This window comes from Prionailurus bengalensis, chromosome B3 (assembly GCF_016509475.1).
Source record: "Prionailurus bengalensis isolate Pbe53 chromosome B3, Fcat_Pben_1.1_paternal_pri, whole genome shotgun sequence".
In the NCBI taxonomy this organism is placed as follows: Eukaryota; Metazoa; Chordata; class Mammalia; order Carnivora; family Felidae; genus Prionailurus; species Prionailurus bengalensis.
In genome coordinates, this window is record NC_057355.1 from 126,317,765 (window position 1) to 126,334,491 (window position 16,727).

Genomic DNA, 16,727 nt, shown 5'->3' on the forward strand with positions numbered 1-16,727 from the left:
CATGAAATGATGACCTGAGCCAAAATCAAGAATCAGACGCCTAACCAACTGAGCCACCAAGGTACCCCTTTTCTTCTTCTTTAATACAGTAGTTACAGAATACCAAACATAGCCTTTTTCAATGCCCTTCATGTATTTTCATCCTTCCATTATTGACTTAAAAAATCAAATCAAAATCTGTCTGACTTTTTAAAAATGGATAATGATTATCAAATACAGACCATTTTCAAAATCTCAGTATGTTCTTAGTCTCCATATTTAGCCCTCTTAATTTTATCCTTAAGCAATCATGACATTAAAAAAATATTTGGAAGGAAAAAAAACACAACAAAACAAGAAAAATTAGATTACCCAAATCCATCAAATAAAAATATAAAAGATGAAATCCATGTGTTTCTGTCTTTCCAATCATATCTCTCAATCACATGTTTTTCCTATTTCCATAAAGCATCTCTGGATATATAAATGTAGATAAACATGACTACACTTTGTTTTTTACAAAAAAGAAATCATGCCTTTAATTTTATATACGATTTGCTTTTTCATATACCCAGTATATCACAGACCTCTTTCTAGACCAGTAAATGTTATGCTGTCTCAGGTGACTTTAAGTCACCTCTGTAGGTGCATAAAGGAATAGACTATTTCCTTTTGTGCTATTTTAAATTTTGCTGCAACAATGTCCTTGTGAAGGTACCTTTATATACTTTTGCTATTATCTTTGTAGGATAGGTCTTAGAAATGAAGTTGACTGATCTTAGGATTTCTACAAGTTAAATACTAGTCGATAGTCACAAGCCATCCATGGACGGGTTGTCCCCACTAGCTCTCTGACTCTATAAAGGTCCCACATAGCTGTCCTGTAAACTTGAGACCAACTCCTTTCTCATTCCTCCAGGAAAAAGAATTTTTAAAAATTTGTTTCTATATCTTTCTTCACATTGCACACTTACAATGTCTTTCTCCACTTACCTTTTTTCCTTTCTGGAAAAATCCAGCTCCTGGAAGCTTTAATTCCTTCCATTATTTCCCCCATCATTGTTTCTCTATATTTATTTTTGTAAATTATTTGGGAAGTGATCATATTTGATACAATTTCTTGCTTCAACATACATTCTAAAAGGAAAAGTAAGACAAATGTTTTCACAATGTTCTTTGTTCTTGGCTTATTTTTCTTTATCCAAAAAGAAAGACTAAAGTTGTGTCTAATTCCCAAGATCTCCAAATATTCCCCTTTCTAAATTTTGTACACACTCCCATTTAAAAGAATGTATTATGATTCAGTTTTGCATGTCTGAGTCCCACTAGACTTTTCTTCCAATCACTCAAAAATATTCACTGAGAATCAGGCCCTATTCTAGGCTATGAGGGCACTAGTGTAAGAGAAAACAAACCAAATCCCCTTCCATTATGAAGTTCATGAGACTGATGAAACAGACAATAGACAAGATAAATAAGTAAAATGTTATACATTAGGCATTTGTAGAAATCCAGGTGAGTAGAGTGGAGGTAAGAAAGGTTCATCATAGGGGCACCTGGGTGGCTCAGTTGGTTAAGCCTCCAACTCTTGACTTCATGTCAGGTCATATTTTCAGGGTTCCTGAGATCAAGCCCTGCATTGGGCTCTGTGCTGACAGAGTGGAGCCTGTTTGGGATTCTCTCTCTCTGCCCCTCCCCCACTTGGGTGCTCTGTCTCTCTCTCAAAATAATAAAGTTTAAAAAAAAAAAGATTCATCATATTTTTAAACTAGGTTTCTTCAAGTGATTTTTTTTTAATGTTTATTTTTGAGAGAGAGTGAGAGAGCAGATGCATGAGAGTGGGGGAGGGGCACAGAGAGAGGAAGACAGAATCCCAGGCAGGCTCTGTGCTGAGCCTGATGTGGGGCTTGATGCAGGGCTTGAACTCATGAATTGTGACATCCTTAGCTGAGCCAAAATCAAGAGTCAGATCTTTAACCTATTGAGCTGCCCAGGAGCTCCCATCATATGTTTTGAAAAGGGATTCTGTAAGGCTTGCTTTGGATAGAACATGGGGTCTTAGAAAAATGAGCAAAGATTTTCACAGGTTTCTGTTAGGTAACTGGGAAGATGTTGGTGCCCTTTACGTAGGTTGGGGGAAATTGAGGGAAAGACACGTTTAGATGAGAAAAGTTCTGTTATGGTTAGGTTTAGGTGTCTGTTGAGCAGTCAAGTGGAGAGTCAAATAAACTGGTGAATACAAGCTTAGAACCCAGCAATTTGACCTAGAAATAAACGGGAATCATCTAACATATATAGGTACTTACAGCCATGGTAATGTATGAGATCCTGTGAGGAGTATAAGGGAAGAGAATAGAGGTATTCTGATGTTTAGAGAATGGACCAAGGAGAAAAAAAAACCAAGAGCCAAAAAACAAGACTGGAAAGGAGTTGGCAATGATGTAGCATATAAACCAGGAGAACATTAGTGAGGGTGGGGGTGGGGGTGGACACCAAGGGAAGAGATTGCTGCAAGAAGAGAATAGTTAAAACTGTCAAATGCTGACGAGAAGCATATAAGATAGAAAAGATCTTAGATTTGTCAAGTTGCAGGACATTGACAAAAGTCATTATCATGTAGTAATGGAGATGGAAGATAAATTAAAGGCAACTGAGAAGAAAAGAAGTGAGAAAATGGTGAGAACAAATATATCTTCTTTGTATCTCTATGGTCAGAAATAGCAATCAGCAGCCAGAGCACAGATTCCCCATGTTTGGGGAACAGGGTCCTTTATGTCTACTCTGGCTCCTGCAAGTGCATGCAAGCAGCTTCTGGAGGGTGTACAGGGCTGCCTGCCACAGGGCTGGGAGGTGGGAAATGGGGAGCTGCTATTGTGGGAAGAGCTGACATTGACTGAATCTAGCTGCAATTTACCGTCCAAGCCTTTGCCTGGAACTCTTAGACTCCAGAGTTCCAACATGGTCATATCCCACAGATTCTGCCAATGCAATTGATGTCTAGGTGGGGAGACAGATTCCTGGTGCTTTGCTTCAACTCCACCAACTTACCAGAGTCCTTTCTCCAAATCATTTTTTGAAGGTGGGATTTATTAGAAACTATTTCCAAGCTGCTGGGAATAGTCAACAGAAAAAAAAAAAAAAACATAATGACACAAGAGAAATCGCATATGATTTCAGTCATCACTTTTTGAGAAACGCCAGTGAGGATAGGCTTCAGAGCAAAAGGGAGCTGTTCATCTCTGCTGGGAACAGAGAGCTTCTACAAACTGTGCAACAAACAGGATGAGAACAAAGAAAGTTAGAATTGATAGTGGAAATGTGTAGGTGGGTTGATAGATTTGGTGGTCAGAAAGAAAAGAACTTCCCATGATGGTTTAAAATTTTTCAATAAAATACAACGGTTATCAGCTGAGAGTGCAGTTGTAAAATTGGGAAGGAATTGTTGAAGGTTTGAGAAGAGAGGAGAAAATATGAAATTGTCATTTTTTTGCAGGTAGAACATCAGATGTATTTAAAAAGTGTGCAAGATTGTTATGGAAAAGCAATTGCTTTTTTGAGATTTAGGATAAGAATCATTATGGCTATGGTGCTTTTCTCTGGTCTCAGTCAGCTACTTGTGGAAGACATAGAATAGGTAAATAATAGTGTTGCAGGTTTTGTTTGTTTGTTTGTTTGTTTGTTTTTTTACCTCGATACCCAGGATTTGTTCTCTTGCCACTTGGAAGAATAAAGAGGTGGACACAAAATAAAATGAGCAGTAGGCAAAAGTTCGTAAGAGTATAAGATTAAGAAAGTAAGAACAGTATGAAAACTCTCATTGCAGAGAGGGGGCGTTCCAAAGTGAATGCTCATGACTATACGCAAGGGACTTTGCTTTATAGGGTTTTGGTCAACCCTCCCTTCCCTTCCCCCTTGCTCCTTCTCAGGTTCTACCATTATTGGCTTGATAACTCTAAATGCCTAGTCATTCCTTTTTGATTGGCTTGTTTCCATTGTATAAGGGGTGGTCTATGGCCATAGGTGCTTTGTGGGTCTGTTATTTTTAGCCAAGTCTTGTCAAATTCCTGAGGGAAACCTGAGGAGGAGTAGGTGGGGTCTGTCACATTCTCAAGAGGAACTTTGTGCCTGAGGGAGTTTGCTCGAGGTCAGATGTTCCCAGAAGAAATGTTTTAAAATTTGTGTTTTTCCCCACCCAGGGACCTTCAAGACTTAGCCTCTCCCTTTCTGCCTACTGAATCCTATCTTTCCCTATCATAATAGGCTCAACTAATTGACAAAGATCACTATCCCCAAATACCATTTTCCCCTTTCCTTTAGTAATAGAATTCCCTGAGTTTTAGCTGGTCTTTTTCAGCAAGAGATTACATTTTTGAGCTTCCTTTGCGGGTGTCACCCCGTGCTTACATTTGATCCAATGGATATAAGATGTGATGTGGGCAACTTCTGGAACATCTTCCTAAAGGTGCCTTGGACCTCAGTGAGCGACTATTGACAAATAGTTCATAAATAGTTCATAAATAACAGAAAACCAATACATCAGCAAAGTAGTAATTTGCAAAGCTTTATTGAGCACACACCAAAATACAGTTTGCAAACTGGGAGCATGCAAACCAAAGCATGGAATGAAGCTATTGTTGGACGACAATGCCCCTCCTGTAAGGGGTAGCTTATAGAGTGGAAAGGAAGTGATTATTTATACTTCACAGTGATTGGTTATATTAGAATTTTCTTAAATGATAGGGAATTGGTCAGTAGTGACTTCATATTAACCTTGGGAACCAGTTCAAGTTTTGCTTATGATTTCCAGATGCATAATTAAGAAATAACCCAGGTCAAGTTAGTCTCGCAAAATAAGCTAAATTAAGCTTTGTTTGTGTGACTTGAAGGTCAATGAGATGACAGTATTTGGGGTTATAGTGTCTGATAGCATGAATTTCATAGGATCTAAGTTTTGAAGAGGAAGGAGAATGATTGATGAAACTATAATAGGAGGCAAGTAGGATACTGCTTTCTCATCTTCAAGCCCAGAGGTACATGGTATAAGAGAAAAAAGCATGTCCCACATGCACAGCAGTGGGAGCAGTGTGCTCTTAGGGGATAACAGGATGGAATGAAGGGAGATGTGAGTGAAGGCACTGTCCAGAGAGGATATCACAGATCAAGAGTATTGATGACAGGCCTTGAGTCTTAGAGGCACAGAAAGTGTCCAGGGAGTTAGGGAGGAGTGTGAGAAGGAGTCATATTTATGGATGAATTGGGGTGATAGAATGAAAAGGATTTGGACTTCTAGTGGTTCCTGAATCTCATGGAAACACATATTGGCATAGTGATCCTCAGTTCCAATTAGAGGAAGGTCAAGAATTGGTTTATGACAGGAAGCATGGGTGACCCAGCGCAGCCAGTTGTGGTCTAGCACCCAAAGGCAAAGACACCTTCTGAGAGTTTGGTCTCATGGACATTTTGCAGTGATGAGACAGCCACAGGAGCAGTAGTCTCACTGGAAGCTCCAGGAATTCTGTTAACTCACATTATTTAAAGTCTCTGTGCTTCAGTTTATGAAATGAGTGGGATGGGGATGACAATAGTACTTACTTGATAATTATGGAGATTAAATATGCAGCAGATTGAATGGCTCCAATTCTTCACCCCTCCCTCTGTGCACACCCATGCCTGTGACTTTGCAGTATACTAAGTAGATGGAGTCTGTTTTCTCACCCCTTTAATCTGGGCCTGATCATGTGAGTCCATTGGCCAATAGAATTTGGTAGAAGTGTTGGTGTGCCATTTCTGACCTTAGGCCCTAATAAGCCTATGTGTTTTTGTGCTCCTTCCTCTCCATGAAAATGACATACCCAGTCAAACCTGTAAATTCCAAGAGGAAGATAAGAGATACCTACAGTGGATCTGTCCTTGCTAAGATGCCCCAGCCAAGCCCAGGCTGGGCAGAGCTCCCAGGTAACACTTAAAACACATAAGTGAGCCTAGCCTTGGTCAGCCAATCCTCAATAGACCACACATCTCTGAGCTATAAAAATCAAGAACTATTGTGTTAAGCCCCTGAGGTTTCCAATGGCTTGCTACACAGAAATAGCTAAGTGATATAAAATACAAGGCATCCTACACAGTGTGTGGCACTTCTTAAACACTCAATTAACGTTAGTGTTCTGGTGACTATGGCTATGTAACAAGTTGCCCAGAACTTATTGGCCTGAAACCATTATTTATTAAGTTTAGGGATTATGAGGATCCAGAATTTGGACACAGTACAGCACCAATGGCTTGTCTCTTCTCTGTGACATTGGGTGCCTCAGCTGGAAGACTCAAAGTCTGAGGGCTAGAATCCTCTAAATTTTCATGCACCTGTGTGTCTTCGTTGATTCCAGCTGTGAGCTGAGACCTTAGCTAAGACCGTTGAGTGGAATGCCTACATGTGGTCTCTGGGTTAAAAAATGTAACTCCTGGGGTTTGCTCTCAACAGGTGTAAAATAGATTTTATCTATTTCTGCTGCCTAGACTGTATGGGGGAGGAAAGGACAGGTAGTTTTGGCTCTAATTTCTTGTGAAAATATTATCTGTCATTTTTGAGACCTCTGAAGAAAAAAAAATGTGTTTATGTAAATTCTTTTTGGAGATCTAAGATAGACTTCTCTCTGGTTTGGAAAGATACTTCAATGGGTCCATTACAGGGTGCAATGGAGTGGAACTAAAAATTGTTTTGCATAAGAAAGTGAACTATAATGGAGACTCATTATACGTCTATTCAAGTTATTCGGTCTGCCACTCCACTCAGTGGGTCTGTGAGGCAGATAAAAGATGCTGTCAAGCCTGAAATGGTCAATTCATGTTGGTAAAACTCAGGAAATAATTGTGACTCATTTTAATGGCTTCCCCACATTGACCATGAACTGGAACACATTGTTCAGGTAGCTGGGATTTGGGGCGTTGATGACTCTGTCAGTAATTCTCAATGAAGAAACTGAAAAATTAATTGAGGGTCATGGAGCAACTTTCATTAAAGAAGACTTACGCTTTTGTCTATTCTATGGCTACTTTGATTTTCAAGAGTGTTGACTTTAGAACTTAATCTCCACTTAACATGAGATTTTAAGAAGTTTTCAGTTTTCCCTTGGCAGTCAGGGAGACAGTAGTTTGGGGACTTGAGGTGTTGGTTCCATGTACTCAGACTAGAGACGAGGGAGATAGATGTTTAACAATTCCCTCTGTGGGGTGTGAGCCATGAACTTTAGGTGCAGGGATGTCTGGCATTCAGTTTTAAATTCTTCCCTGTTTTGTGCTGCACTCACTATTAACTGCCAACCTTCAATAAATGTCAGTTGTACCATCAGCCTTGAATTATTAGTACCATGCAGAATGGAGAGGGGAGCTGCCTTCATTAGATAAGGATGCATCTAAAAGACTTAGCACACATGGTCGCATCAGAATATAAGCCCTACATAAATGCTAGCTCATGTTATGTTTCAGGAATACAGAAAGTTGCCCAGCATAGAGGACTAAAGAGGAAATAGAGGATCATGATGGAGAGGAGGTGGGAGGAGCTTGGAAAAGTGCTGACAAATGACACTGAGGATATTTAAATTCTCATCTTCACTTCCTCTCATTCTCAACTCCTCCTCCCCCACATGCTGAGAAACATTAAGGACATGCTTGGCTTCAAACAGCTACTTGCACAGTTATTCCATGTGAATATTAAAGGACAGGGGGACCTTAGCAGACTGAAACCTTGTGCCAATGTGGAACCTAGACAGGTCTCAAAACTTGGTTCAAGAGGATTCTTGGCAGACAGGGATAGGGGGAAGGAGTATATTATTCTTCAGATTCCCCAACCTACGAAAATTTTATGCTGTTATTTGGCCATTAACCCTTCTGTGCATCTGCTATCAATTACTAGTATCAGTTAATTTCAGACTGACCAGGCTATACAATTCTGTGTTCTGTTCAGCACAGAGTTCTTTCACTGGCAGGGGGCCATGGACCTGGTCTAAGTTCTCCTCTTAATAGATCATTGTATTTTGCAGTAAGATGTCTGTGGTCTGTTTGAACTAAACACAAAGCTGTTTCTTTCTTGCCTTGTTTACTCCAAAAAAAAACTTTGCTTTCTTTGCCCTTAAGCTTTCCTCTAGTCCAAAATATCTGGCACATTGTAGACAGATTAGCCTTTCTAGAATAATGCTTTATTAGTAAGATTCTAAAATGCCTTTGTAGCATTTACTAGACTGAGTCAACCTTAGACTAGATCTCAGCTTGGCTTCACTATCAACCTTCGGATGGGCAGGAACCCTTTGCTCAGGTCAGGCTCACCTCCTGCCAATCCAACATGCCACTTGTACACCTGACTCTTTCCAGTTCTAAACTCACTTCCTCTTGCAACTGAGTCAAATTTTACCCCCACCTCAAGGTCTCACTTAGAAGTGATCTTTCCTCTGAAAACTTTCCAAGTATTCTAGTCCATATTGATTTTTTTCCCCAATCTGAATTTATGTTGACATTAGTCATTTGGATTCATCAATCGATTGAATAGTTATTTGTTGAGCGCTGACAGGAATATGTCAGGAACATATTGCAGAAATGCTATTTTTTATGTATTCTTTTCTATTTCTCACTTACTATATGCATTTGCACTTATCACCAAGAAAACCTTAAGGGTTATATCATTTTAATTTGTTTTCTCGCACAATTGGGCACAAAATTGGAATGCAATAAATATATCTTGAATTGACTAAATTATATATATGATAAACTTAACTAGGATAAACAGTTTTTAATGTGTCACTTGTTAATTTGTCATCTTATGATCACACCACATTAACTGGGTGATAGGCCTTCTTTATAATAAACACTTTTCATTATGTCTTACCTCATTAAATCTTCCATGGTGACAGATTTTGTTAAAAAGTTTGTATTAATAGGATTTTAAGAAACAAAACAGATGAATGTATGGGAAGGGGGAAAAAGAGAGAGAGAAAGAGAGAGAGAGACAGAGAGAGAGAGAGAGAGAGAGAGAGAGAGAGACAGAGAGAGAGAAACCACACAAGACTTTACAGTAGAGAATGAACTGAGGGTTGATAGAGGGAGATGGGTGGGGGATGGGCTAGATGGGTGATGGCTGTTAAGGAGGCACTTGTTATGATGAGCACTGGGTGTTATATGTAAGTGATGAGTCACTAAATTCTACTCCTAAAAACAATAAAAAAAATTTATTAATAGCTCATTTTCATAGCTCAAAAAAAGGGTATTACAAATGAGAATCAGCAGAACAATTAAAAATAAAACCTCATCTCTATAAAGTTAGCCAGTGTGTAGACTTTATTACATAGGCACATATTCTTTTTTTTTTTTTTAAAGTAAACTGGTTTTACATAAAATTAATCACAATAGTACAAGAAGTTATATCAAATGAGGATGGATGATGAATGAAGGAAAAATACAAGCCTTGGATCAGCTGAATCACTCATTGGATCTAGGGTCCATCATCCTAACAGACTGAAATTCACTTACAGACATTACAAAAATGGAGGGTGAGAAGGAGTGCTCTTTTATCACACTCCCTAGCTAAAACACTGATTCTGTTTAATTTCTTGAATATGGTAGAGTTTTCTCCAGGCTCTGTTGGCAGGTGGACACAAAGGTTTAAATGAATGCTGGCTTAGGGTCAGAGGTGTTCATAATCTTCCTTTCTTTCACCCCCATACTTCTAAACCCTTAAACCCTTTGGTCCAATAGGTTGCTGTCAGGTTCTGACTGCACATCTGCTTTCCCAGAACTGCTCACATTGGACACTACATGGAGTTGCTGATCCTGAAGCACATGGAGGCATGATGATGGTGGCTAGATAGTGTCCATGACTGGCACTGAGAGTTTGATCCGAGGCACAGCATGGAGCTAAATAGGAAGGGGATGCTAGAACGTCTTGCTCTGTCCAGTTAGAATCGAGCCATCCATTTGACCCAATTCTAAGTATAAGAAACTAAAGTCATACTAACACATTAAAAAGATGGTATTTTGTAGCTTGTGCATGTTTAAAAAAATTTAAACTACATTTTCATGTTATTAAGAGACAGTGAGAATATAAAGAGGCCTGACCCTTTCTCTCATCTCGTTTTGCCTTAACTGTTTTACAAATAGTCCCAGCATATTTATGGAGCACTTTTCCCCCCTCCCTCAATTTCTGCAGTCTGTTGTGTAAAAGGACATATCTATAAATCACAGATCATTGTAACGTGGCCCCTCAGTACCTTGGAGGGTTAGATCTACTTCTGCTTCAAGTGATACTCAAATCCTAACATCCATTTCGGAGACCTGTTTGGTCTGTTCCTCTCCACATTCACACCACTGTTGTGCTGGGTGATGCCAGTGGAACTTACAGGGCAGTGTTCTAACTGATGTTCACCATCCTTTTGATACTCCAACTACACAATTACATAATAGAGGACTGTGTTTGTTGTCTGGGCAGATGGTAAGGGATGAAGACAGGAAAAGAAAAACGATGGGCCAGCTGATTTTCCCAATCTTCAAATTTTAAATTTCTTGGTTCTTAAGACTATATGAAGAGCACCCATGACATGAAGTATCACTGACAGTGGCACCAAAGGATATTTTATAAAATAATCCATGAAACTGAAGTGGGCAGGGACCTAAGGGGACAATTAGTCCAGCTTCCTCACTTTTTTAGGTGAGGTTACTGAGTCCTTATTGGGAAAAGAGCAGGTTACTTCACATGGTGATTGTCTCCATGACTATGTCCTTCAGAGTCATAGAAACCCCAATTTTCCCTTGATAAAGTACACTCCCTCTGATGACTTCACATCAACAATTCTCAGTGTCCTTGGCTTTGACGTTACCTCCCTTTAGGGAAGCTGGCTGATAGCACAGCACTTTGACCAGAGTAGACACTTGATAAACATTTGTTGAACTGAAATCATTCTGTTTATCCTTGCTGCATAACCTTTTATTTGTCCCTTACTTTTAAGGGATAGCCTCTAGTTCAAGTTTGGTGGCTAGTGCTGTTTGTCACCTCTGTCCACTTTACCTTTTCATGTTGAAATTCTCATTTTTAAGTCTGCTCTTTTGTGGCTTTTCATTACCCACTATTATTTGCCTCTCTGTAGACACTACCAAACACCTTCCTATGGATAGTTTCTATCTGTACAGGCTTGGAATTGCAAGTTCAGAGATATATTTTTTCCCCCAATTCTTAAAACAAACAAACAAAAAAAGATGAGACTCTCAGTCAGATTTGCTAAGGCACACTAGAAGAAATGTGAAACTCCGTATTTCTTCTTTGAGTTAATATGTGGGAAAATATTACTGATACCTTTATTTTCTACATCTTGTTTACTTTTTAATTCCTTAAATACATAAATATAAGTCACAATATGCAATGCAAGTTTCCTTTACAAAAAGCACAATTAAGAAATGATGGAGAAATGGTGACTTGTAGGAAATTGTCAGACATTGGCAATGTTTAGAAAACATCTTGAAAACTTGGGGAGAATGAGATGACTATTTTTATATGAAGAGCAGTCATGGTTTGAATGGGACTTGGTATAAGTTGTTAAAGATGATTTGTTTACTAGGTGATTTTTTGTGTGTGTGTGGACATTTTTGGTTAGTTTTATTTGAATTTTCTGTTAAATGGCATTCTTAACATGACCTAAAACTCTAGATATGCTAGAATTCACTTAACGATCATCATCTGGAGAACCATTAAAGTTACCAGTCCCAAGTGGGAGAATTCTAAAAGTAGGCTAGGTGGCAATGCTTCCTACTGAAATTAATTTAATATTCCCAAGGCTTTTAAACAATTTCAGATCATTCTGTGCTTTCCCACAACTAACCTCATAAAGAGATTGAAAGCAGCTCTGAAATCATGATTTAATTTCACGAGTTTCATCCTTACCATCTCAGTCCTCCATCTGCCTATGGTGACAAAACACAGTAACACCAGTCAGTAGTTAATGGTGGGGAAACCAAAGACATAGCACACCAAGACTGGCCAAGCTTTCTCCTCCTGCTGACTATTCAAATGGGCAAGACATGTCTGACTTGAAGGAACAAAACTGAATCAATAATCTTGACTCATGGATAGCATCTGTGCTACTGTATTTTGGGCACAAAAATGTTTTTCAATATGAGTGAGAAAAACTGTAGTTTAAATTCAGCTGCACGTGAAGGCTATGTGCTGACAGTCATTAGTTGACAGTGGAAGCAGGAATAAAAAAAAATTAAGTCTTTCAGGAAATAAAGCTTGCTTGCTTATTTTAATAGAAGTATTTGATGATAAGTAAGGTCTAAGTTTCTTAGAGTTTCAGGTGAGTGTGCGTTTAACAAACATTTATTAAATACCTAATAATTTCTTTTTTTCTTTCTTTTAAAAGTAATCTCTACACCTAACATGGGGCTTGAACTCATGTTCCTGAGATCAAGAGTTGCAGGCTCCAGGTGCCTGAGTGGCTCAGTTGGTTAAGCGTTCAACTCTCGATTTCAGCTCTGGTCATGATCTCACGGTTCGTGAGATCGAGCCCTCTGTTGGGCACTGTGCTGGCAGAGCAGAACCTGCTTGGTATTCTTTCTCTACCTCCGTCTCTACTCCTCCCCTGCTTGCACACTGTCTCTCTCAAAATCAATAAGATAAATCTAAAAAAAAGAAGGTGCATGCTCTACCAACTGAGCCAGCCAGGCACCCCCTAATAATTTCCTTTTATTTCACTAATATATGTTTGTCCTATCAGCAAGGATTTAAGCTTTCCCAAGCTTTCTCCTAGGTACTGAACATAAAGAATAAGATATATTCCTTGCCATCATGGATCATATTTCTTGGGGACTTTAATTTCTAAGGAAATAAACTCTTGCTCTCACCCACTGGATTTGAATAGAAATTGCTCCCATTTCAAATAAGAAATATATTGCATTAAAAAAAATGTTCTCAAGGGTTATGAGTCCTGCCAATAATGCAGGAATGCTGAGAGCGGGGAAAGAACCAAATGAAAAAAAAAAAAAAATGTCCAGATGATATTTAAGTGAAATGTAAAATTTTGAGAAAAAATAACTAGTATTATGTTTACAAGAGTGGCAAAGGGGGTTTAATGGCCCACCACAAAATACCTTAGCTTCTCTTGTTTGACATATCACGACAAGTACATTTCTTATCCTCTTTTACTATACAGTCACAAAGCAAGCCATGAGACTCAAAAGAAAGCATAGCTCTTAATATCATGTGACATCTAATTTATGTTCTAATAGTAATACTATGTATTGGTAAAGTGAATTTACTTTTAATATCTTCACATTATTGATAACATAGACAAGGACTACTTGTGACCACACACATACACACAATCCAGGTCCAGGGTAGTAAAAGAATCTGCACAACAAAAAGATAATTTGCCTGTGTTTTCTATGTAGGCTATTCACATAACACTAGGCCTAAAAATAGATAGTATTATATCCCCCAAAGTCCCAAATGCTACCCATAATCAGTTTCCCGAAAACAGTAGTGGGAAAGCAAATTTGATGAAATCAAGGTGGTAGGTTTTTTAAAAAAAAATTATTATTAATAATAATTTGCTTGCTGAATGCAGATAGCATGGAAAGGATTTTCCTAACCCTTGGTTGAAAGAAAAAAAAAAATCCACGTAAAAGCACAAAGGCAATGAGAATTAACTAAGATGGGGAGAAATCGTCCAACAGGCAGCACATATGTGATGCTGGCAGGTGAGGCAGAGATCTTGACAGGGTGCGCAGGTGCTAACGTTGGGTAAGGAAGGTGTCAGAATGACCTTCACCTTGCCAGTTCTTTAGCGCATCTTGATGTTTCTGTGAGGAATCTCATGTGCCTTTCATACAACAGGGGAAGGGCTCTGCCTCACTTGACAGAGACCTTCAGGAAATCCCAATGTATTTCACAAAGTTTACAAAACCACTTATCAAGGAGAAAACAACTAGAGTTAGAGAGTTACTACTGAGATTAGCCTATATGCAAAAGGGATCTTGGGAGCCATCTAGCCCAAATCCAGTGCCCCTTTCACAGCATCTGGGATGGATGGTTATTTTAACCTTTGTTTGGGCATTTGCAGCAATAGGAAATATTACTACACAAGTCTTTTCCCCTTTAGAACCACCACATTTAGAACCTCTTATTAGAAAATTCTTTCTTATGTTGAAGCAAACATCTGTTATCTAGAAAGTTCCTCTTTGTTCCTATTTTTGCCCTTTGAAGTTACACAGGTAAGTCTTATTCTTCTCCCTTTTTAAAACTCAACGGAAATTTCAGGGCAGCTATATTATTTTATTCTCTCCTATTCTATTCCCCTGTCCCTTATATAATTAGACCCTTCACAACCCTGGTCACCTGCCTCTGGACACAACTGATTAATGTCTCTCTCAAAACATAGCATCCACAATTGAATCCAACCCTCCATCCAAATGTGGACTGACCAGTGCAGCATGCAGGGCTCCCTGGGCTTCTGTTACCACAGGTTGAATGCATTAACTTTGTGATAGTCACCATACATTCCTAATTCAAAACTGAAGTCCTGTTTCCCTAAGAAAACATTTCTACAGGAACCATTGTGAAACCATGATTTTTCAACAACCTTTCTGTCAACACACACGTAGGTAACACCACTCTGTATTTAGAAGGTTGTATTTAAGCAACTCAGAATATAGTGTTTAAGCAACTCAGAATATAGTGTCTCATTAATGCCTACTGAATTTTATCCTTTTAGTTTCAGTCTTATGTTCAGGTATTTCAAAAAAAATGGTAATGATGTCTATGTTCTAGTGTCAGTACATAGTTACAATTCAGTGAAAATTCACTGGATAAATTAATCCCAAATCTGCCAGTTAGACTGGATATATCATTTATTTCTCTGTGTCATCTGACAAATCTTACAGGTATGCTTTCTGTCCCCTTACTTTATTCTTCACAGGAGAAGAAGGCAGATAGAACCGGCCTTTAAGCTGCTGAGCAGGTATTCCCTTTGGGATGGCCAATATAGTTCCTTGTATGGTAAGGAGGCACCAAGATAGAAATAAGAAGTAGAAGTACAGAATATAAGCAGGAACATATGAAGGGAAAGAAGATCGAGTGTCCCAGACTCTTGGAATCAGATTTAATGCTCCCAACATTAGAAAAATAGGTCTTTCCCCCATTTCTACTCTAGAGTCTTCCGCCTTTTAGATCTGTTACAATATTGTAATTATCAAACTCTGAATTTGGGGGGAGAGCTCATATACTAAAAGCTTAGTTTTAAAACAGCTTTTAAATTTTTAAAACTAAAAGCTTAGTTTTAAAACAGATTTTAAAATTATCTTTTCCACTTATATTTCCTGTAAAGTCTGAATTAAAGAGACATGCAACTGTCTATAGGCTTGAGGTATAAAAAGAGCTCCCAAATGCCCTGACAAATACCTGAGGTATACATACATACATACATATACACACATATATATGTATATATATATAGGTGTGTGCATATATATGTGTATATATACATATATATATCTCCATCCATTTGTTTCAGAAACAGAAATGGCCTGTATTTTTCAGTGTGAATTTGGGAATTCTCTGAGATTGAAGTTGTCTCCTGAATTGAATATTATGTTACAATTAATGGCCCTTTTCCCCAGAATGAAGAAAAATCAGCTCAGTTTTGCTTTCCCTTCAATAGCCACCCTTTGCAGAATGTGGGGCTAATCACAGAATAAAAAAGTATCCTATTGTGCCTTTTTTCCATTGTTTATTGTGACTCAGGGTGGTGAACCCTGGGAACAGAGAGATGGAAAAAGTGTTTTAATCAAAACCATCCAGAACTGGGAGGGAAACGTCTTGAAAACTTCTGTTGCATAGTGTTAACATTTAAAGAATGGAGACATGTACAAAGAGCCTAGTAGACCCAAAGAGGAAATTTGTTTTGTACCTCACCTCTTCTGAACCTTTTTCTAGAGGGAGTGACAGAGGTGGATTCTGAATGAACTTTCTCAAGACTGTGTTTTCTAGAAAATCATGTAAGTGACAGATGAACATCAGAAGGAAATGGGGCCAACACTCATGTGGAAGGTTCTCTTCCTGACTCCAACAGTGACAACAAACCACACCCAAAAGCTGTGAGATAAGCAGAGTGAAGAAAAGGAGGCTTAATTAGACAATAAGCCTCAAAAGTCAGGTGAACTAGGTGCATCATCAGGCATATCAGGGTCTCTCCAAAGCAACCACCTCAAGGTTCCCTGTTAAAATACAGGTAACTACAAAAGGAAGGTCCAAAATACTGTTCCCAACATGGAGTAGTCATGGTAGGTACTGACTTGAACTTCAGCTATTCATGAGAACTTGGGTCATGCCCCCTGCAGTAGGGCTTTGTCACTGGACCCCACACTCCTTGGGATTTTCCATTTCATCTCCTTCAAAGTCTGGCTTCAAACTCTTTTTTTGCTCAATTTCCACCTGCCAAGAATAGAAGTTGGAGAGTAATATCAGAAAGAGGAGAAAAACATCCCAGTAATAAATAATCTCAAAGAGAATACCTCACCATGCTCGTTGAGATTCCCTGTAATTTTGTTAATGTTTTGGGCTTTAGCCACACTGAAGATACTGGCCCTGAGTATATTAGGATTATCTCTTTGCACATGCTCTTTGCTTGCTCTGGAATCCCCCTTCCTCACAGTCCACCTGGAAAATTCTTATTCTTTGTCTTGCATAGTTGTTCAAAGGTCACCTTGAGTCATGTTCC

At 38.7% G+C, this 16,727-nt stretch overlaps 1 protein-coding gene across 4 annotated transcripts in view; it reads right to left on the reverse strand.

The window, feature by feature from the left end:
• Positions 1–9,280: 9,280 nt before the first annotated feature.
• The window catches only part of STON2 (stonin 2), a 155,084-nt gene continuing 147,637 nt past the window's right edge, over positions 9,281–16,727 (reverse strand). For all 4 annotated transcript variants that reach the window (XM_043556776.1, XM_043556778.1, XM_043556779.1 and 1 more), the window contains one exon: positions 9,281–16,441. In XM_043556776.1, coding sequence (XP_043412711.1) covers positions 16,358–16,441 — 84 coding nt within the window. In that variant the 3' untranslated portion in view covers positions 9,281–16,357. The remainder of the gene's footprint in view (positions 16,442–16,727) is intronic.